Source organism: Manis javanica, chromosome 5 (assembly GCF_040802235.1).
Source record: "Manis javanica isolate MJ-LG chromosome 5, MJ_LKY, whole genome shotgun sequence".
In the NCBI taxonomy this organism is placed as follows: domain Eukaryota; kingdom Metazoa; phylum Chordata; class Mammalia; order Pholidota; family Manidae; genus Manis; species Manis javanica.
In genome coordinates, this window is record NC_133160.1 from 46,483,426 (window position 1) to 46,503,771 (window position 20,346).

The 20,346-nt window shown below is 52.6% G+C and overlaps 1 protein-coding gene across 1 annotated transcript; it reads right to left on the reverse strand.

Moving 5' to 3' along the window:
* Positions 1 to 2,237: 2,237 nt before the first annotated feature.
* NKX2-2 (NK2 homeobox 2) lies at positions 2,238 to 13,420 on the reverse strand. Its single transcript, XM_017663570.3, has 3 exons — positions 13,284 to 13,420; positions 4,582 to 5,277; positions 2,238 to 3,689 (listed from the first exon to the last, which is right to left on the reverse strand). Exons 2-3 carry the CDS (start codon positions 4,838 to 4,840, stop codon positions 3,127 to 3,129), a joined length of 822 nt encoding a protein of 273 aa, XP_017519059.1. The 5' UTR covers positions 4,841 to 5,277; positions 13,284 to 13,420; the 3' UTR covers positions 2,238 to 3,126.
* Positions 13,421 to 20,346: the final 6,926 nt, after the last annotated feature.

Below are 20,346 nucleotides of genomic sequence, written 5' to 3' on the forward strand. Positions count from 1 at the left end.
CCATTGTGCCGTTTTGTGCGGCCCGCTGTAGATTGGGCGAAGATAGACTGCCAAAGGGGACGCCGCGCCGGGTACGCTCCCAGGGCGCTGGGGTTAGGGCCACACAGTGCTCCGCAGGCGCTTTTATTGACTCCAACGGGACCGGAGGACAGAGCGGCGGGCGCCGGGCCCACCTCCCCGACTTCGGCTGTGTGAGCAAATACCCAGACTGCAGGCCTGCCCGGCTGGCCTCCACCCCAAACTCGCCCTCAATGCACACACAGTGGAAGGCCGAGCAAATTTGGGCCTTCCATGCCGCCTCTTTCCTCCCTGGAGGTCTGGGGGCTCCTAGTTTTTTCTTGATTCCGCCCAAGCCCTGGAGCCTGGAACATCCAGTAGCAACTGGAATCTCGAGGCTGTGCCTTAGGCTTCAGGACAACCCCATTCGAAGAGGCTCTGAACTCTTAGCTCCCTTCCCGGTGGAGTCATGGGTTACATACACGGAAGCTACAAGAGGGCTGTGGGGTGGTTAGTATCAGGGCAAGATGGGCATTGACAACCGCACCACAAACGATTAGGGCAGAATTCTCCTGGCCTTCACAAACAGCAAGAAACAACAAACCCCAAACGTTTCCAAGGTGGTGTGGGAAACATAGGGAGACTTTCTAGCGTATAGAAAAAGCTGAATGAAGGAGGCTGGAAAAGGACATTTAGAGGATATTAGGAAGATGCTAGCGCCCTCAATTATCCAGGCGCGGGCGCGCGACGCGGGAGTAAAGTGTAATCACGTCCCTGGGTGTGTTGCGCTGAGAGCTATTGACGCGCAGATTCGGTCACTGGGATAATCATGTTTACTTTAGATATTGAATTAAATCTGATTATCAACTAGAGGGAGTGGGAAAGTCAGCTGGGACCACTCCCTTTGCTCAGCCTCCTCGTACCCCCCGCCCCTGGCTCCCCACCAGCGGTTAAGGTTGAGCTCTAAGGAAAACGAGATACAATTTCCGAATGGGGCCGACTGTCAATCCCGAGGAGTCTCAGAGCGCCCGCTGGGCTCTGAGTTATGCAGCCCCTGGTATTTTCGAAAATCCTCCACATATGGGAGAGAGGAGCCCCCTCCGGTCAAATCAGCCTGGCCCCCCCGATTCGCTCCCCACCCCCCGTCAAGTGTGCTCCAGCATCCACCAAGGAGATCTCCCTGCGATGAGGGTGGCATGGAATCAGTTCTTCACTAGGGAAGGACCGACGCGCCCTCGCCCGGGCGAAGCAGGGGCTGTTTGCTCACTGTCCGCTTCATTCACCTCAACCCTGGAGGCCGGGCGCATCACCCCCACCTCCAAACCCCTACTTTCTGGCAAGCAATTCACCCAGCTTCACGCCGAAGAACTGGCCGGGGGGGTGGGGGCCTGCGTACTGGCAATGCTAGGAGCGGACGAGGCACGGGATCCAGTCTAGGGAGGGGTCGGAGACCCGGAAAGGATGGGGACAGGATTTGTAGGATCGCCGCTGACTCCCTCTGCCTGGCGCTCCTCGGCCGAAGAGCCCAGAGGCTGCAGCCCCGCCCTCCCTTCCGCGCGCCCGGGTGTCCGCTTCCTTCCTGATTGCCTAGCCTCGAACGCCCCCAAACACGCCTCTCCTGCCAAACCCGGCACAGGTCCAGGGGCGGTCTCTTAGGCCGCAGCGGGTCCGCGGATTTTGAAAAGGGGGTGGGGAGCAGAGAGAAAGCCGACCAGTCTCAACCTCAGAGGCCCCCTCTCCTTCTTACGCGAGGTAAATCAAATGCAACAAAGTGAAAGTCATCGAGTGTAGTGGCTTCAACAGCTTCTCAGACTGAAGGAGCCACTCGTAGATTTGGCCGGACAAGGGGGGCTTGCTCTCCTCGCCTTTGGGTTTTCCAAAGTCACTTTTCCTCCCAAAGCCAGGACACTGCCGCCCCTGATTCAGACAGCTCGGGAGACCAGGAGAGAGGCCAGGAGAGGGCGGGCGACCCCGGGCTTCGGGTCGACAGCTCGCAGGCCCAAGGCCAAGCGCTCCGCCGCGTCCGGGGGTTCGAGGCGCGGGACCTGGTCAGCCGGTTAGGCTGAGGCCTGTTCGGAGCCTCTCCAGCGTCCGGCCCCTTGGTCCCCGCACGGCGGAGAAGCGCTGGCGAGAGCGCCCAAGGGGCCTGGCTGGGGTCCTTGCCCTGGCCCGGCGCTGGACGACAAAGTAAGACAAACGGGAGGGCTGGGATCGAATTTGTTTGTTTGTTTTAACACAGGATTTTTATTAAAATTCTTTTTTAAAAAATCGAAAGCTTTCAGCGCCCGGCGCTCTTGAGAACCCGCACGGAACCGCTGAGCTCCAAGTTCCGGGGCCCAGGACCCGGAGGATAGCGCAGTGGGCTTCTCGCCTACCCATTTTTTTCTTTTTCATATTTGAGAAATGTTTGCACTGAAGAAAATAAAAAAAGAAAGCAGGGGTAACCAAACATAAGAAACCAAGCAAACCACAAAGAAAAGGGTTGAGCCCTGAGGGGCAACAGGCCCACGCTGAAGGTCATTTTGGCAACAGTCACCACGCATATTTACAACGAAAACCGAAATCTGCCACCAGTTGTCATAATGTTTACATGGCCATAAATATTTAGCATTTTCTTATTTTAAAAAACGTGAAAAATCCTTTATCTTTAAAGTGTTCTCCACTTGCTTTAGAAGACCGCTGACAATATCGCTACTCACACAAATATATTTTACAAAATTCACAATAACGGGTGTGTGTGTGTTGGTCTTTTTTCGTTTTCAAGTGAGTTCGTTAATGCTGGGACGCGATTTGGTTCCCCCCACCCCCGCCCCCCGGAGAGGCAAAGAAGTGAAGCTGCTCAAACATTCTGTAAACACGGCTTAGAGTTCAGTCCTCTCCAAATGTTCAAAATGAGAGAGGGACGGGGCAGAGCTGGGTGGATGGAATTTGCCACTCCAAGGAGACTCAGGCAACCTCCGGCGCCTCCCCAAAAGAGCCAAGAGTCAACTCGACTCTACAATAAAATAATAATATTAATAATAATAATAACCATCATAAGGACTGAGTCCTCCTCGCCCCTCGCCGCCGCCGCCACCGCCGGCGGGATGAGGCCTGGGCCTAGGGCCGCGAGTCTCGGAAGGGCGGCCCTCACCAAGTCCACTGCTGGGCCTGGACCAAGGGGTGTGCTGTCGGGTACTGGGGCGTGCTGGCCGAGCTGTAGTGGGCGTTGTATTGCATGTGCTGCAGAGACTGCGCGCTGTAGGCCGAAAAGGGAATTCCCGCCTGGAAGGTGGCGGCTGCCAGGTCCTGGGCTTTGAGCGCGTGGCACGGTTTGCCGTCCCTGACCAAAACGGGCACGGCCACTCGGCGCGGCGAGGGCAGGGGCGTCACCTCCATACCTTTCTCCGCCCGGGCGCGCTTCATCTTGTAGCGGTGGTTCTGGAACCAGATCTTGACCTGCGTGGGCGTGAGGCGGATTAGGCTGGCCAGGTGCTCGCGCTCGGGCGCTGACAGGTACCGCTGCTGCCGGAAGCGCCGCTCCAGCTCGTACGTCTGAGCCTTGGAGAACAGTACCCGCCGCTTCCGTTTCTTGCCAGGGTCCCCCCCGCCTCCCGGGGTCTCCTTGTCATTGTCCGGTGACTCGTCGGCCGAAGGCTCCGGAGATTTTGAGCTCGAGTCCTGGGGTGCAGCGCCAGCCGCCAGTCCGTGCACTGGGGGAGAGAGAAGCGCGTCAGGGGTCTGGAGGCCGCGCTCTGGCTGGACCAGACCCTAAGCGCCCCGGTCTTCCGTGCGCGCTCGGCCTTCCGCACCCCGCAGCCCAGCCCAACTGCCTTTGCCTTGACTCCCGCCCTGCTTCACGCGTGATAAAGTCATCGGCTTTCGCCAGAGGAAAGAGGGGAAGCGGCCAGGAATGGGGGCTTAGGGATCGCGTTCCTAGGGTTTCGCACAGTGTGGGTGCGTATTTGGGGGAGTGGCAAACGGAGAAGATCTTCGCGGATTAAGGGCTCCGGCCCCCTTAAGCAGTTTCCTCTCTGGCGAGACGTGGGCAGATTTTTAAAAGAAATATCCCACAATCCCGGCATTGATCGGCTCAGCCATTTAAGGCAGGTTTTTAGGGGCTTTCGTTATTGCTTTCGGACTTTCTGGACACCCTTCGCTCCGCACAAAGCGTGCTCTATGATCGAGTAGGGAGCAGGGTGAGCTATTTATACCCAGGCCACCGGGAGTCTCCCCCACCCTCTACCCGTACCCCGAGGCTTGTTGGCTCGCTCCAGTGCTTTGGGCAGTCCACCCCGGCTGTCGGAATGGGGGAAGGGGGCCTCCGACCGAAGCCATAGGTTCTGGTTAACATCTGTAACCAGCCTTTTGGGGATGTATCGCCCTCCCCCTCTTCCTCCTAATTTGTCGCTTTTAAAAAATATGAGGCCATGGGACTAGGGGAGCTTGACAGGTAGGAAAGAATTAGGTATCCTAAACAAGTGTCAAAAATCATTCCAGTAGGGTGGGGTGCGGAACCGGGCTTGATCGCGGCCTTTCCCTTTCTCCCCCAGCGCCCAGCCTGGGCTGCGGCCACTGTCGGGTCGGCCAAGTTTCGCTACTTACGGGAGTACTGGAGGCCCTCGGTACTGGCCAGCCAGCGCGTATATGGGTTGTCGCTGCTGTCGTAGAAGGGGTTCTTCAGGGGCAGGCTCGGCACTGTGTCCAGGGCGCCCTGCCCCAGCGGCCCGGCCCTCTTGGCGGGCTCCGGCCCCTCGTTCTCCTCCTCCGGCCCTTCGGCCACCGAGCCCTCCTCATCGTTGGTGTCAGGCAGGTCCAAGATGTCCTTGACCGAAAACCCGGTCTTTGTGTTGGTCAGAGACATGGCTCAGGACCCCGCAATTTATGACGCAAAGTTGTTATCTTCACTTGGTCAATTCGTGGTGCTCTCCAGTTGGGGCGGGGAGGGGTATGGGGTGAGGGGTTGGGGGAGGGGGAGAAGGGGATGGGCTTTAATTATTGAGATAATTATTATTTTAAAAAAAGAAAATAAACTACGGGGAAGGGGTGGGGGTGGAGGGGAAGCCCAGAGCAGTTCCCGTGTCTTCTCTGAAAGCACACGGAAACGGACACAGGGACTGGGCGGCCTGCGCGCCAGGCGCCCTGGGATGCGCCCCAGTTTGTAACTCCAGGAGGGGTGCCAAGGCGGCGTCAGCTCGGGCTCTGGCGGCCGCTCGGCGCGCGGTGGCGGCTGGTGGCGAGGAAGAAATGGGCCATTGCCCGAGCGATCAGTCCATATAAGGCTGGGCTCCACTCACGAACCTGGGGAGGGGGGTAAGAGGGGGAGAAAGAGAGGGAGGGAAAGAGAGAGGGAGGGAGGAGGAGTAAGAGTGGGAGCGAGAGAAGGGTGGAAAAAAAGGGGGGAGACATTAAAACGCAAAGGTTGGACACGTGTGGGCGGGTCTTGGAAGTCAAGTGGATGAAGACAGTATTTGCAGATGTGAAATTGTGGGTTTTGGGGAGCTCCACGCTCCCAGCCAACTGCCCTCTAGAGCAAGATGAGAGGTGTAACGTGTCAATTAATTGCAAAGACGGGCGAGCCTTTTTTTTACCCAGTATTTACATACAAAGGACCACCGCGTCGCTCGCGAGTCCACACTTGAAAGGGCCGTTTCAACAAATTGCATCTTTTAAAAAGCGGGGAAGGAGGAGAGAAAACAAAACAGGAACCAAGAGGTGGGAAAAAGAAATCCTCTCTTAACATTCACCGGTTACTACCTCCCAGCCCTTGCAAGCCGGTCCCCAACAAGCCGGAAAATTGCTGATTGTGGAGCCTCTGGAAAAGGGGGAGGGGGCGAAGGCTGAGCCGCGGAAATCTCTCCTTCCCATCGCTGGTGGTTCCCAAAACAAGATCCGGTTCAAATGGCAAGAGCCCAACTTCTGTAAGCCTCCTAGGTCAATATTTTGGTTGAGGCTTAAGGATGAGTACTAGAAATGACAAGGCAAGTAATTGATTCTAGTTAATGCGAAAGAGCCCGGAACCCAGGAGAGGGGTGGGCTCAGGGCCGGTCGAGCCGCCGCCAGGCGTCCCCCTCCGCGTCCCCCAGTCCCTGGACGGCCACCCTATATTTGCTAAAGACTTGTTTATTTCCTTCACTTCGCCTTCCTCAGCCCATACCCCCTCCATTTCTTTACGGCGGAGGAGGTCTGCGCGGCTCGCTCTCGCTTTGCGGGCGGCACAGCGCGGAGCGGAGGGGGTGGACTCTAACGTGGGCCCGGTTCGGTCCCCGGCTCCGTCGCCCCTGGGCTCCGCGGCGTCCTCCGGGTGGAGGGAAGGGCAGCCGGCCCCGCGCCCTTCCTGCCCCCTATTATGCGTGTCACTGCAGCCCCTCCCTCTCCGGCCTCCGGCTGTGGAGCGCCGGCGGGAAGGGAGAGGGGAGGGTGGGGCCAGGGGCTGTCTCCAGCCGGGGCGAGGACCCCGATAGCCGCGGGGGAAGGGTCTCAGGGCGGGCGGATTTTTCTCTGGAATTTTGTTTCTCCCAAGCAGGTCCCTTAACTTCGTCTCCTTTCGGACGCTCAAGGAGCGCAATTCCAGGACACGCTCCAGTCTCCCTGCTCGCGTTGGGTTTGTGTGAAATTCCCACCCTCTCGCCAGCCTGGGAACTAAACTTTGCGGGGACAGCACCTCCTCCTCGGCGCCGGGCAGGGAAAGTCCAGGCCGCACTTCCCGCGCCTCGTTCTAATGTTTTGGTGGGGGGATCATGGGGGTAGGTTGGCTACCTGATGCTCGTCCGCCCCAGAAGGGCGTCAGGAAGGTGCTTTGCCTGGGGGAGGGGCGGGGACAGAAGGGCGGCGTGGGTGCAGGTCTCGCCGTCCCCTCCGCGCGGGCCGAGCAGAGCGCGCGAGCCCGGGGTCTTCGCAAGCAGTTACTGTGGCCGCCGAGCCCCTGCCACCCCCGGGTTGCCCGCGCCCTGCGAGGGCGCCTCTCCCAGAGCTGCTCAGCGGCTTTCTGCAGCCCTCGCTGCCTCGCCCCCAGTATGTGACGTGGGTGACAATGGCCCAGGTTAGAGCGAGCTCCTCGTCGGCGCGTCCTGGGTGGTCGGACCCGGGCAAACACAAATACAAACCGATTGCTAAGCTGCGGACAATGAGCGAAATGTAGACAAATGTCCCGCTCCCGTTGGAAGCCTTTGTCCCGGCTCGGTTTTTGCATTTATTTCAGTGGTGAAATAATACATGATTGACGCTCTCTTTCAATGTGTCCTAACTGTTTGGAATAAATCTAAGGTTGTTCCTAGTTGTCATGGCATTCAACCCTTTTCAATGGACTATCTCTTCATTCATTTCTGAATCCGTCCACAATATTAGGAAACCCCTTCATGTCGACGCTCCCCATTCCTCTTTCTCCTACTTTTTCTTTTCTCCTTTCCCCACTCCTTCTTCTTTTTTTCCCTGCAATAACTAGAAACTGGTTTGAATCGTGTTCCTCGAACCCGTTACTTTTCATGCTTTTTTCTCTTTCCAGTCTGTCTTTCTCAGCCTCCCCCTCCCCCTACACGTGGGAGCTCTCTGCCCTGTCTAGTCAGAGGAGGGAAATTGGTTCTCCTGGAGTCGGGGAGGCCCGGAGTTTGGACACAGGGGCGGGGAGGGCCATTGTTACTCAGCTGCTAAATAAATAACTGGCCAGAAAAAATTCCTTAACCCAAGCATTGCAGAAAAGACCCTCCTGCGGTCCCTGCTCATATTCCTCTCCCAAATAGGGGCATCTCTTGGGGACCAGGGCAGGCTCCATTGATGGGGAAGGGCCAAAAATGAGTCTGCTTGGGCCAGGCCGATTCTTGGGTTGGGTGGAAAATGGTGAGGTGGAGGGGTAGTCATCCCCATGTGCCGTCCACGGAGCTTGCTCATTTCCTCACCTTCGAACCTAGTTCCATTCAGTTCCCAACTTCTCCTTCCCTTCCCCCAACCCAGTGGGCCTTTCTCCTGGTATCTCATCAGACTGCGTCGTTTCGTTGTCTCCTCCCCTCTTTTCCCCCTAGGAGCCTGCCTGCACTGTTGGCAGAGCACCTGAGATACCACTGTTTTCCTACGGGGGCTCCTGGGAATTAATCATGGACTAGGAGTGCTGTCAATGGCGCAGTGAGAAGGAGACCCTCAGCTCAGTTCACGGAGGCGGGGCTCCTCACAGCCCCTGTCCCGAGGCCTCAACCAGCCGTAATCCTTCCACGCCAGGTCGCAGCGTCCCCTTCCAGGAGCACTTGCGGGCCACACTTCCGCGTCTGCATAGGCCGTCGTCTGTATCTCCACTCCCTCCTCCACCCTCAGTCCAGCCTCCCTTCAAGCTGCCTCGCTCTGAGCCCTGCGAAGCCGCGTCCGCTGCGCTCAGAGACTATAGTCTGGGACCTAGTGAGTCCATTTTCCCCGTCGCCTCGTCGTCCGGGTCGCTCCCTCGTCCGCTTCCAAAGTGCTTACATTTGCAGTTGAAAAGACGCAGGGAGACCGCTGGGAGGCTCATAATTGAAGGGGAGAAACTCGGCTTGTTAGAGAAAGATCATGAAATACAAGTCCCCCAGGAGTGGCCTGCGGATGCCTGGAGGCCATCGCGGGACCAGCTGGGCCCAAAGCACGCTCCAGAGTCTCTCCGTTTTCATGCGCCCGGAAGAGCTCGGGGGCAGGCATCAAACGTACACACCCCAATTAAACAGGTGACTGCATTCCGGGGTTCCCCAAGATGTCCCCTTGGGTAACATCACAGCCTGGCCTTTTCAATCCCGGGGGGCTCCTGTTCAGCGAGATCCCGCACACCCAACAGGCTGAGAGTTTCTGTCAGTTCTGAACATATTGATGTCACCTTGCGCCAGATTCAGCTCTACTTAGATGTGTCTAGTCTTAAGAGTTTACCAAATTATTTCCAGGTTCCATCTTGCAGCCAGGAGAAAACGTCCTGGGTCCCATCATGTTTGGGCTTTGGCTCTGCCGCCGGCTTTGGGGAGCTCCTGGGAGGGCTCTGCCAGGGACCTTCTGCTGCAAACTCCGGGACGAAGTTGACGTTGGTGCTAGAAGTTTGATCTCAAGGAGACACGTTTGGTTCTCGGTGGTGTATGAGGTCCCCTGTCCCAGGTCTTTATTCCCAGCGTGGAGCTCTAAGTTGCTTACAAATCTCTAATTGTATTCCTCCTTCCTTTAGGATGGGCGCAAAGGGAGCTGCAGGCCTCGAGGGAGGAGAGGGAGAGGAGGAAGAGAATCTTTGTCCCTAGGGGCTAGAGGGAACCTTCTTTGGGAGGCTTTTCAGGCCGCTGAGCTCGTTTGCCGCTTTGATTTCGGAAGGACTGAAGCGCGGGCGGCTGGAGAGGGCGGCTGGGAAGCTGAACAATCGTTGGAGGCCCAGGAGGGGAGGCGAATGTACACAGGCTAAGTGGCCCCACTCCAGGACAAGTGGCCCTCCAAGTCGGCCCAGTGTTTACCTGTTTACTTTCCCAGGTAGCTCAAACACGAGCGCCTTTTCTGAGCTCTGGAGCATGGGAGCAGCCCTGGGCGCTTAGCCTTCCCAGCTAGTCACCTCCCCACACCTCGGCTTTACGCCCCCTGTTGGGGGAGGAGTGAGGTCTAAGCAGCTAACAAGGCAAAAAAGGAAGATGTTTTTAGAGAGTGCGGAGAGGTCTGGACACAACTCACGCAAGGCATCCTGGCTCGGTGTGCCCTGTTGGAAGTGGGCGTGCTGGGTGGCCCCAGTTTCTCCTCTCTCATCTCCGCTCTGGGCTTCAGGGTCTCTAGGGAGGCGTTTTGCTCACATCCTTACCAGTTCAGGCTGGTGAAAGCCTGCTGGGTAGGTGCGTCCTCCAGGGGAGTTTAGAGCAGAAAAGTCCGGGGCGGGTGGTGAACCTTGGGGCCGACTTTAAAGGAGGGTGGCCTTGAGGATCCCAAAGCTTACGCGGCACCCCTCACCCTCTCCACTCACAAAAGTGCTTCCACTCATTAAAAATACAAGGTCTTTTCCCATTATTTGGAACACTAATTTGTTTGACTTCTTTTTTTTCTGTCTTTTTTTCTTTTTTGGAATGAAAAGAGGTTGAAAAGAAACTCCTTCCCTGGTACAGTATGTGGCTGAGCTCTCAGTCCCCCTCACACCCCATTTCAGATAACAACCTTCAAGTGGATTAGTTTATTGTCTGGTTAGCACCAAGGTGCAAGCGTTTGTCTTTATTCACTCATGAAACAAAGCATGTTGTACCTTCCTGCTACGGCAAGGATTAGCGGCACCAACACAAAGGTTTTGTGGGAGGGGGAAGGTTTATTTTATCGCGGGTTGGAGACTTGGAGCGTGGCAAGCCCTCGAAATCAACGGGGAAGGAAAATGTCGCCCAGTCTGGTCCCTGAGCCTGGTCATCAAGATGTTCACCTTTAAGATGCACACCTCCAAAGCGATCCCGATGGAGGCTTTGATGTCATGTGGGGGAATCAGGACTACAGAAAACAGGGGTGTTAGCTCCGGAGTCCAGGATGAAAGAAGTTGAGGGGTGTGGCCCAGGTTACCACCCCAAGCAGAGACCTTTCCTATCCAGAAAAGAGTCAGGTTTGTCTCCAGTGGGTCCAAGCACCAACTGGCATCGCCTGCTGTTCCCGGATAAAGGGAACCAAGATCTCTGCAGCCTGTGGGGTGACGGAGTGGAGTGATGGTGTTGAGGAGGCCTAAAGCCCTGTCCCTTGGCAGTTTTGGTGAGGTCAGATCACGATAGGTATAAATCCCTGGCAGGAGAGACCCACAGTCATGGGACAGATGTACCGGAAAGTGGGAGCTAGTGTGAGGGGAAAGAAAATCTCAGGCTACTTTGGGTTCAAGCCTAAGGTGAGTTTTTTTTCTCTCCCTTGGTCAATGTGTTAACTCTTCAAATTGCTCCAGAAGGGGAAGAATGAGTGGGTGTCTCCCAGAAGAACAATCCTCCCAAGCCAGGAAGGTGTTGGGCAGGTAAGTTTTCCAGGCCCAGAGATGGAGCTCAGATTCTGTGTCTTAGGAAAAGCCTCCTCTGTCCGCCACACTCTCCTTCCTCTGGAGCCCAAGCTGCGAGCTCTGTGAAGCCATGGAGAGAACTGATATTGGGACTCATCCTGGAGTCCCCTTGCAATTATTATTAGGGTGCAGCTCACAGGCATGGGATTGAACTACTTCCTCCATCTATTCATTTTTCAAGGTGAAATATACAACACTTTTCCAATTATCTGCCTCCAAAAAACAAACAAAACAAAAACACAAAACAAAAAAGGCAGATATCTCCCGAGGACATACATTGTAATAGAAATCAGGATTTCTCATTCTATCAATCAGCCTCATTGTGTGGACACAAGACCCTGCGGACATATGTTAGGACTTTGATAAATGCACTTTAATGAGATCTTTGAAAATGCATCCAATAAAATAAAAGGCAAGAAAAGCCGTTTAACTTTCATGGATATTAAATTGAATACGAAATGTGGCTCCGGGCATGCTACAAAATGGAACCGGCCTACCTCCAGTATTTTCCTTAAAAACGCAGCTCTAAGCCCGCCTTGGGCCAAATTAGCCTGTCCCAGCCAATCCATTATCACCGGTTTGTCGGGGAACCAAACTACACGTCCCCCCGGGGCGAACCCCTTTGCTTTACTTGTTCGCGCTGCTCCAATGATTAAATATGTTACAATGAGATTACGCGGCGTCAGTGTTGCCTTTAGGAACGTTGGTCCAGCCGGGGCCGACCTTCCCCGATAAGGGCGATTTCAGTGTAGGAGATTGGGTTTCTCAAAGAAACACTGCGCTGAAAGCACGTCCTTATCTGAATCTACTTAACATGTGACAAAATCGTTTCCACAAGACTTCTTGTGGAAAACAAGCGGCCTCTTCTAATTGGTAGTATTCACCACTTAAAGCTGGGATGATGTGAAACGTAGTCATAGCCCGCGCGGGGAAGCCACGCTCTCAGCTGGCTTGGAATCTAGAAGGAAAAGGAACCGTCGCGCGAGGGCCCTCGAGCAGAAGAGGGAGGGGGGCCTGGGCGTCTCCCACTCATTTTTCCAGTCTGAGCACCAGAGATCCACAGCCCTCTTGACGCAACCTGCCCTTTGCACCTACAAGCCGCACCAACCTTGAGAAGGCGGGAGAGGCTCACCAAGGGGCCTCCTGGCTCCTTGTTGTGTGTGTGTGTGTGGGGGGGGGGAGCAGAGCGGACGCCCCTCAGAGACCAAGACCGCAGTAGACCCCACTCAAGTTTATTCCTGATCCTCTGGCGATCTCTACTGACGCAAACGAGAACTGTCAACTGCCCGGTGCCGCCTGAGCTACACTCGCTCCCTCAAAGTCCAAGCTTGAGCCACCTCCCCCGTGACTATCGACTTCTGTTGGGCCTCAGCCCTGGTCCTTCCCGCTGGCGACTCCTTCCACTTACACCCCTTCTCCTCTTCACAGCCCCACCTCGTGCGTGGTCCAGTTCCGCCTGGGGAGAACCCCTTTCTCCACTAGATTCCATCTCCAAATTGGCTTCAGGACTCCTACCACTGCCTTAAATCCTGCTCTCGAGGACCCACGGTGCACAGGGGGAGACTTACCCTGCGGAGGTGAGGCAGAGGCGCGTCCTTGCTCACAGCGACTCGGGCGGCCGAGGAGCCCCCGGCTGGGACAGTTGGGAGTGGGCTGGCAAGACGTTCTACGCGCCCGCTCCGCCTCCCGCTCCAGCTGCGGCGACAGCCCCGTCGTGTTTCAAGGCCCGTCTTTATCTAGCAGTCCACCTACCCCGACCCCTGGTCACCGCGTCCCTCCCCCGCCGCACCCTCCCGGGCGGGGCTCGCTACCCCGCCGCGCCCCTCCTCCTCCCCTGCTTGCTGCCCCGCACCTGCCCAGCTCCCCACGGCAGCCGCATTTCCGCGGCCCAGCCAGAAAGCGCGCGGGGGCGGGAGCACCTGGCCTCGCGGCAGGTAAAACTTTTGCCCGCCGCGGGCGCGATGGGCGAGGCTGGGTACTTCCCCGAGTGCCTCTCCCCGCGGACCGCAGAGTCGGCGGAGGCCTGGACACCTAACGCTCGCCCACCTGATGCTTCCGGACTCCGGGGCTGGGTCGGAGCCGACCGGGACCCACGGGAGGGAGGGGCGCCCAAGCGGGCCGCTCAGGAGACCCCGAGCCGGGGCACAGCTTGGCGGCGACGGCCCTGAGACCCCTCTGCCCTGGCCCGCTGTGGGGCCCGTGTCCCGAGCGCGTCCCGGTCCCGCGCGGCTGTGGAGGCAGGCGCAGAGGCCGGAGCCAACAGCCATGGAGATGCCGGCTCCGCTGCTTCCCCGGCGGCTCTCGCGAGCGGGAGGCTCACCTGGAGCGCGGCTCCGCCGCTGAAGCTGGCGGCTGGGCGGGCGCGCAGAGCCCCTGCCGCTCTCACCCCGAGGCGCGGCCGCTCCGGGCGGCGGGCGGGCGCTCGGGCTGGAGCGCGGCTGGCTCGGCTCCCCCTCCCGGCTCGGCTCCCGGCCCCGCGGCAGCCGCGCAGCCTCGACGGAGGGGGCTGCTCCCCCGCACCGCGCGCGCTCTGTTTGTTTTCCTTGCTCGGCTGACGTGAGTCAAAATATTGGCCATATGTTCAGCGGTAATAAATTGGGTATGAGCGCAAACACACTTGGGCTTCGATGGCTCTTTCAGCTGCCACATGGCAGCTTGGTGGGAGGGGGATGCCACCTTGCCTGGGCCGCTACCGCCCAACCAGGCGTAGCTTCCCTCTGCCCAGCGTTCCTCCGAGCTGGAGATCTGGGACCCCCGGTATCTTCCTCTCCCGCGCCCCTCCTCCGTCGGTCCTCAGCCGTGCCTTGGACCTTGCAGCTCCCGGCGAGCCAAGGCTGCTGGTTAATAAGGTCGCCATCTATAAATTGCTCGGTCGCTAAGACGCCATAAAACCGAAGGGCCAGATGTGGCACGTTATTTATGTGTGAAACAGCGTTTACACTAGATACGCAGATCCAAGGCCGATAGCACGACTTCGCGGGAGGTCACAGACCTCTCATCCTGAGCTGCAGGCTCCTCCCCCTGCACACAACCGCCTCCAGATTGAGGGGATGTTCGTCTTTCTGGGAAAGGGTTCAGCTCTCACAGCCCAGGAAGAAAGTGATTTCAGTGCACTTGTGCCAAGGTGCCACCTGTCCAGGATTAGAGGCAGCCTCTGGGATTTAGTTCTGCATCTTTTCTGTATCCGTCCCCCCACAACACACACACACACACACACACACACACACACACACACACACACACACACTCGGCCTGGGAGGCTTTTTTATTTTCCAGGCGTTTGATAGGTTCCATGGGACATTGGTCAGAGGGGAAAGATGGTATTTGAAAGCTGAAGATAGTCAACAGTGCCAGAGGGTGGGATTTGAGGGTGCTGAGCTCCTGAGCCCTGAGGAAGTATATTTTTGGGGGAAAGAACTGGGTGTGGGACAATTCACCTGGCTGTGGGGGCACCTGAGATGATGATGACGACGATGATGATGATTCTTGCCTCAAGCCCGACTGTGGACTCCAATGTCACATGTCATCCACCTTGTTTAAATTAAATGGCTGCCAAGGCACTCAGAGGCAATCCTGGCATTGGACACGAGATCCAAGCTGTCCTCTGTGCTTCAGGAAAAGGAGGTAAACACTGTGTAGTAATAGAATACAATTGTTTCGTGCTTTCTCCTCATGTACCCAAACTGGTCCCCTCACACTCTACTCACATGAATTCATTAAAAGTCATTGTCTCTCCTGTGCCATTATTTTACTGTTTCTTAAAGTGAACCAAATTCTTTCTGTAGTTAATAAGCACTGAGCCAGGCCCCCTACCTTCCTTTCATCTTCAAAACACCTGGGATTCCCTGAATGACATCTTCCTTCTGGCCAAGGAAAATAAGAGATGAAAAATGTTGCTCTACTGCAGGGAAAAACATAAGCATTTGACTTCACTATTACAAGTTACCCTGAGTCTGTGTTCACTTGATGACTGTCCTTAGGTGGCAGTTAAGGGTGGGAAAATGATGCTATTGAAAGGGGGTGGGAGGGAAGGGAAGACTGGCTATGGGGTGGGGGTGGGGAGGAAGAACATATTCAACAGCAAAAAAGCTGTCGGATGAACCTCTTCACCTTGGTGCTGAGCACAGACTGCCTGTCTTGATCTGTTCTTATGGGCCCTAAAGTGAACTCCAGAAATCTTTAGTTACTGCAGAGAAATCTGGGGGTACATCCAAGCCTTTATGGAACTGGTAATCTTGGACAGCTCCCTCTGCATCTCACTCTTTTTTCTTGGATTTTAAGTCTTTATTTATGGTCAGAAATCTAAATTTAGGGTGTGTTTCTGGATTTACATCACCTCCAAGTGTAAATTCTGGGACCACTGATGAATAGCTTCTTTGGGTGAAAATATTGCTTCATGCCCAAAATTGGACAAGGTGATTTGAAGGCAGACCTTCACATCTGTAGTTCTCCTGGAATGTGTATATTTGTCTAACATTTGCCCTGTGCAGGGGGTGTTTTTTCTTCTCATGTTACTGATACCTGCTACATAGTGATTGGAGGTGCCAACAACAAGCTTAGAAAGATAGAGTGTGGTGTTCTTAGGGTGTAAAACTAAAAGACGTGAAACAAAGAATACATCAAGTCAGTCTTTATATCATCCCCTATTTAGGAAACCCTAGTGTACCAAGGTGTCAACTAGGTAACTGATGATAAAAAGCCATTACAAAGGAGATGCAGTGGGGAGCAAAATTTGAATGAAATACGCGTATTTAGATGTAACTCACTTTTCTCTCTTTGGTCTTATCTAACAACCCACTGCTACACTTGATACACTTAAGTATCCCCAGACCTAAACAGATTTCATGCAGTGTCTTTTCTTAGTTCCATAGTCTTTTATATTATTATTACTTCAGAGACATTCCTGTTTTACCTATAGAGTCAAAATTCATGGACATTTCACACTGGAAAAACCTTCTTCCACAAAGTTCCCTGAAGGTGCTTGTGGTGTTCCCTTCGGGGAGTAAGCAGTTCTTGGTACTTACAAGTCAAAATCAACCACAGTAAACTTCAGACTACTTTTATCTGAGCTAGGACATAGTTACATTGTCTCTAGAAGTGTTGTGCAGCAATTCCCACAGATTTCCTCACTCCTTACAGCTTCTTGGCCACTATGCAGTCCAGCCAATCCAGGAAGGCAGATGCCTGCCCTCTTGCTTCACCTGAGCATCCTGCATGGTGGCTGGAGTGGCTCTACGGAGAGGAGAGCAGAAATAGACTCAGAGGAGAGGGAATGCCCCTCACCCCAACAGTGGGGGGCTGTCAGGAAGCTCTGTGTACCCTGCAGATATTATCAGAATGCAAAATGGGGTGCAGAGGAGCATCTGTAGATGGGTGTTGCCCCTTCCAGTGCCTTCAAGAAGTGAAAGGCTGAGCTCATGTGACACAGAATCCTGGTCCACTTATTTGAAAGCAGGCCTGGTTCTTTTCCTCTGGTGCATCCCTCAGCATAACCAAAAGCAGAAGGTATGTTCTTATGAGACTCTTAGGCCTCCAGAAATTGAGAATACCAGCTCCTTTTTAACTCCTTCAGAGGACTGGGGTGCGCAGACATAGCTGGACACAGATCATTTTGTTAAAACCTTGGCAGTGGCCAGACAATTTGGCAACATGTGCCAAATCTTCAAGAAGTAAAAGGCAAGTGCATCTAAAGACAGAAACTAGATTACTGGCTGCCTAGGTTTGGGGGGGCATAGGGAGGTTGGAGAATTATGACTAAGGGGGACAGATTTCTTTTTGGGGTAATGAAAATGTTAAAAAATATGATTGTGGTGATGGTCGTACAACTCTATAATATACTAAAAGCCATTGAATTGTATACATTAAATTGGGTGAATGTATTGTATGTGGACTATAGCTCAATAAAGCTGTTTAAAAATCAAATGCATCTCTTTTTTCACCAGTACTAGAAGGTGCTGCAAGGTGCTAGAAGCTAGGAGGGGATGCAGGAGTTGGGGGAAGACAAGTGATCCTGAAAATTGTTTTTTGTTTTCCCAATTTGTTATCTGGATATTTTCAAGCACATAGAAAATTTGAAATAATAGCAGAGTGAATATTGTATATCCAGAGTGAATACTATATATCAAGAACCACTAACATTTTGTCCCATCTGCTTAATAAGTCCATATAAATACATTTTTTTTTTGTTGAACTAAGTGGAATCAAGGTTGTAGACATCACAAAACTTCCTTGTCCATTTCAGCAAGTGATCTGAGGGATCATCAATACTTTGGCATTGTTTCAGTATTCTTTGTCACTGTGCAAAGATTCCTATGTTCCCCAATAACTTTCATTGTCTGAATTCTATTGTTCTTTCTACATGTACTTTTGGTATTTTTCTGTAAAGAGAAACTTCCTTTCTCTCCCAACATGGACTCATGTAATTAAAATTTTTAGTATGTTACAATCAACTAACACCATTCTTTTGATCTCAAATCATCCAAATTGTCCAGTGCACAGAAATGCACTAGAAAGTGCTGAGGGAAAAGTCAGAACAACAACAAAAAATGGTGAGAAACCTGGAGGAACCCATGAACTTGCAGAATTCATGGTTCTCAGTGTTTCTCAGTGATTCTTGTTCTCACAGAAGACTTCCTGTGTATATTTCTGACCAAGAATGAATGGCTTATCACCAACCATAAAAAAGCTCTTATTCCACAGTTTTGGGAGCTCGAATGTGTTACAGATTAAAAACAATCCAAATACTGAATGTATCTTAAGTATCACATTATTAAAACAATGTGAAGCGAAAGAGATTGATTTTAAGGAACTGGTTCAAGTGATAGAGGCTGGCAAGTCCAAAATCTTCCCAGTGGGCCAGCATGCTGGAGACCCAGGCAAGAGCTGAAGGTTTAATTCAAGTTTGAAGACCACCAGCCTGGAGAGCTCCTTCTTGCTCTGGAGAGGGATACATGTCTTTTGTTCTACTCAGGCCTTTAACTGATTGGATGAGGAACACCCGCATTATGGAGGGCATTCTGCTTTACTCAAAGTCCACCAATTTAAATGTCAAACTCATTCAAAATAACATCACAGACATATCCAGAATAATGTTTGACCACATATCTGGGCCCTGTGTCTCAGCCAAGTTGACACGTAAAATTAACCATCACACCCACTGATTGACGGATAATGGAAATTCTGCCTCAGGACCTATGAGTGTTGTGATGCCAGCAATGCCATGTCCCATGCCCCAAATCCTGTTCTTTCTGTCTCATGGCATTGTCTTGGACTCTTGCTATGTTATTCCTGGTAAGTAGTCTTCATTATAACTCAGACATTGGATGCACTTCCTATAAGGCAAATCATGTGACCAAGATAACACCATTTGCAGCCCCCCCCCAAATATCCAGTTGTTTGAAGATGGGAGGAAAATCAAAGAACTTGTTTTGGGTTTGAAAGGCAAAATTAGCCCTGCTTTTAGACTGAATACACAAGATCCCCAAGACTTTAGTCATGCTAGAGTAAACCTAGGCTTGCAGGACACCTTCAACAGTGGAATACTGATCATGTTGGTGTTTTCATTCTCTGAATGAATTAAGAGGCCTGACAACATGTGTAAGGCCACGTGATAGCCTTCTTTCCCAATAGGGATACTGGATTCCAAGAACCATGCAAATCTGGGGTAAGACATGTTTAATATTGAGCTAATTGTTGGAAGAGAATGACGAGAACTGTGAAGTGTAAAATCAACTCCAATTTTGGGCCATTTTGTGTAGTTACCATTTAACTTCTGGCAGGTGTAGGGGATTGGATCTGAATGGCATATATTTTATTGAACATTTGCTGTGGTCCCAACACTGTGTTAAGGTCCTATATATGTATCATTTCATTTAATAATAAATGAATAACGTCATGAGGTAGAGGATACCAACTATTACCTTTATTTTAATGATAAGGAAACTAATGTTTAAGGAGGTTGCACATAGATTCTGGAGTTAGAGTATATAGCCCTGAATTTCCCCTCTTCCCTGTGACTCGGAAAATTACTTAACCTCTTTGAGTCCCACTTCGCCCCTGTATAAAATGGAGCTCATGACAGAACCTCTTCTTAGCTTATCATGAGGATCAGATGGGGTAATGTATGCTCACAGAGTCCTGGTGCATGGTAGGTACTCTTTAACTTCTCGCTTCAATTACCATTGTTATTATTAGCTCTGGTTATAGAAAAGCTGGGATTCTAATCCAAGTCTCCCTGGCCAAAAGCCATGCTCTTGACCATCACATCACGGCCCATGACTTCATCACTGACTGGCAGCTGGGGAAATTCTAGAGAGTGTTCCCTTACTCTGGAGAGACTTTCTTGGTTTTTCTCCTCCATTCCCTTTTAACTTTTTCCCCTTGTGATCTTTTCTTTCTCTTTGATTCATGGTCCCTTTTACTGGTGGCAATGAAGGGTATTGTCTTGGCTGTTGTCATTCAGGAGTAAGTAAACAACAGACTCATGGGTCATTTTATTGCTTTCCAGTGAAAGGATGCGGCAGAAGACTGGAAGTTTGAGATGGAAGATCATGTCACTTGCAAGTAACAGTGGCTCAGAGAAGTATTGCATTTTAAAGGTAAGTTGAGTCAGAGTTTTTGGTTCTGGTTGGAGGGTTTGTGTTCATGATGCAGTTTTCTTATGGACAGGAAGCCACTAGACAAGAGTAAGACTGGATCAAATCAAATTCTGTGGCTAGGTGGGGCCAGCACAATGCCATGGACAGTGTGGAGTGGTCAGTTTGTACCAAGTGGGCTCTCTGTAGGTCACCTCCTTATCTTCCCTACTGCGTGGATCATCCACAGGTCCCAGCCTGTGCCTTCATCCCATGTCCCTCTTGGAGGTTGTGAGGTCCCATGTAAAGAAGCAAATGTCAAAGGAGGGCATATTGCTTGAGCTTTGCTACCTGAAGAAGAATCACTGGCTTAGATTTTCCTAGAAGGCATCTGATATCACTGCAATATTGAAAGTAAAACACTTAGAACAAGACACAGAGAGCAGATGAAGTGACATTCCCTATAATTATTCTTGACTCTTGGTTACTGACTCCCTGACATGTTAGCATGTTAGGAATAGGAGAAAGAAGATGTCAAATTATACTACGTTACAATTTCCCCATCCTGCGCACCTTCCCACAGGTGATGTGTAGTCTGTCACTGACTGGCAAGTTTGCTTTCGAGCCCTCTAGGGTTTTCTTGGAGAAGTTAATGTTCATCTGACCCTGGTAAGTTTAGCTCTTTGAGTGATCTTTTGGGAAAAAAGCTACCATGGCTGACATCACAATAAAGTAAGTGATAAGGTCTAGATAATCACAGCCGTGGAGGAAGAGCAAACTACATTCAGACCCAATCCCAACATTGTCATC

What these genes read in the sequence shown, in the direction of transcription:
- NKX2-2 (XM_017663570.3), bottom strand. Translation starts at nt 4,840, where the DNA reads ATGTCTCTGACCAACACAAAGACCGGGTTTTCGGTCAAGGACATCTTG. An exon ending in CGAGGGCCTCCAGTACTCCC is followed by an intron (nt 3,690 to 4,581) that starts GTAAGTAGCGAA and finishes TCTCTCCCCCAG; the next exon opens with TGCACGGACTGGCGGCTGGC.